The sequence below is a fragment of the Montipora capricornis genome, chromosome 2, assembly GCF_036669925.1.
Source record: "Montipora capricornis isolate CH-2021 chromosome 2, ASM3666992v2, whole genome shotgun sequence".
Lineage (NCBI taxonomy): Eukaryota > Metazoa > Cnidaria > Anthozoa > Scleractinia > Acroporidae > Montipora > Montipora capricornis.
In genome coordinates, this window is record NC_090884.1 from 48,749,269 (window position 1) to 48,750,717 (window position 1,449).

The 1,449-nt window shown below is 40.9% G+C and overlaps 1 protein-coding gene across 2 annotated transcripts in view; it reads left to right on the forward strand.

Moving 5' to 3' along the window:
- Window positions 1-254: 254 nt before the first annotated feature.
- The window catches only part of LOC138025295 (heme-binding protein 2-like), a 1,733-nt gene continuing 538 nt past the window's right edge, over window positions 255-1,449 (forward strand). The window contains exons 1-3 of one of the 2 annotated variants that reach the window (XM_068872533.1): window positions 255-408; window positions 738-930; window positions 1,129-1,449. The exon at window positions 1,129-1,449 is cut by the window's right edge and continues 538 nt beyond it. In XM_068872533.1, the coding sequence (XP_068728634.1) occupies window positions 325-408; window positions 738-930; window positions 1,129-1,449 (598 nt within the window). In that variant the 5' untranslated portion in view covers window positions 255-324. Of the gene's footprint in view, window positions 523-737; window positions 931-1,128 lie in introns of both variants that reach the window. The other variant, XM_068872537.1, reaches the window with a different exon arrangement.

Below are 1,449 nucleotides of genomic sequence, written 5' to 3' on the forward strand. Positions count from 1 at the left end.
ATCGCGGCCTCAAGCCCCCAGAATAGATAGAAAAGCTCGGCTAAATTGCAGAATACCCCGCAACTTATTTGCATTTCATTGAATAAGAAAAGTTTTGTACTGGGGAAGGCAAATCGTACACCCGATAATGCACTAGATTAAAATTCACGCAAGCCTACTTCCTCCAAATTTGGGATTTATGAAATTAATTTGGGCCCATCTTGCTCGGGATGTGATGATGACGTGTATGGTGCACGCGTAAATTTCGTTGTCACCAGTCATGCCACGTTTTTGTGACAAGTATGACGCAGTCGCTATTATCCGCCGTGCATTGAGGGGGGGTTCATGTCGTTGTTTGGTGTTGCAGTGGATGAAGAGAGCTCACCAGTGAAGAACTACCGTTATTTTTCATTACAGCAAAGGACGAAGGTGAGCATAAACACTACCTCCAAAATGTGCTACTTGAGTTAATGAAAAAGCACAAAGTTACATGTTCACACAGCGACATATGTGCTAACTACGTACTGTACAGCTGTCACTCAGGTAATTTTAAACTATCTGTAGTTTTCAAGCAATAAAACCACCGATAAGGAGCTTTAAATAACTCTTAATTCGTTTTTCAGTGTACGTAGTAGAGTTTGCTTGTTTTTTCTCTTTTTTTTTTTTCACGGAAAACGTAGCGATTCAACTCAAGCAAAGTAAAGTTCTTGCCGTTACGTAACACTAGTTGTTTCAAAACTGGCCGTTTTATCCTTTAGATGCAGACCTTATCCGTTGTGCTAGCTCTTATTGTTTTCTCCTCGGCTCAAGCAAAACCTCTTCCAGATCAAGCAGAGCCCGCATTCTGCCACGGACTAGAGTGTCCGCAATTCAAGACAGTGAACAAAACGGACACATATGAACTACGCTGTTACTTAGAGGATTACAAGTGGGCGTCAACCGTCGTCGCAGGTACAAGTTATTTATTTCAAACTCAACAAACCTTTGGTTTTTTTTCTCCCCCAATTTGTCGGTGTTTAGGGTTTTTCTGGTATTATGATAGTGCTCAAGAATATCACGCAATCTATTGGTCCTTACATGTCACGCAAAGCCTGTTCACATCATCAACGGTTCATCTTTCATTTCTTTCTTTCTTTCTTTCTTTTCAAGGTTTTGACTTTGATGAGGCAGTCAGGATGGGTTTCATGCGTCTCTTCGATTACATTCAAGGTGACAATGTTCAGAAAAAGAAAATAGACATGACTGCACCAGTGGCTGTTGAGCTTCAAGCGGGACAAGGACCCTTCTGCAAGAGCAACTTCACTATCAATTTTTTTGTTCCCTTTAAATATCAAGGAAACCCAATTGAACCCTCCAGCAAAGATGTTTTTATTTCCACTCTAAAGAAATTTTGTGCTTATGTCACTTCCTATGGTGGCTACTCAGATTCTAAGGCTGTACAGAAAAATGCAGAGGATTTGAAGAATGCCC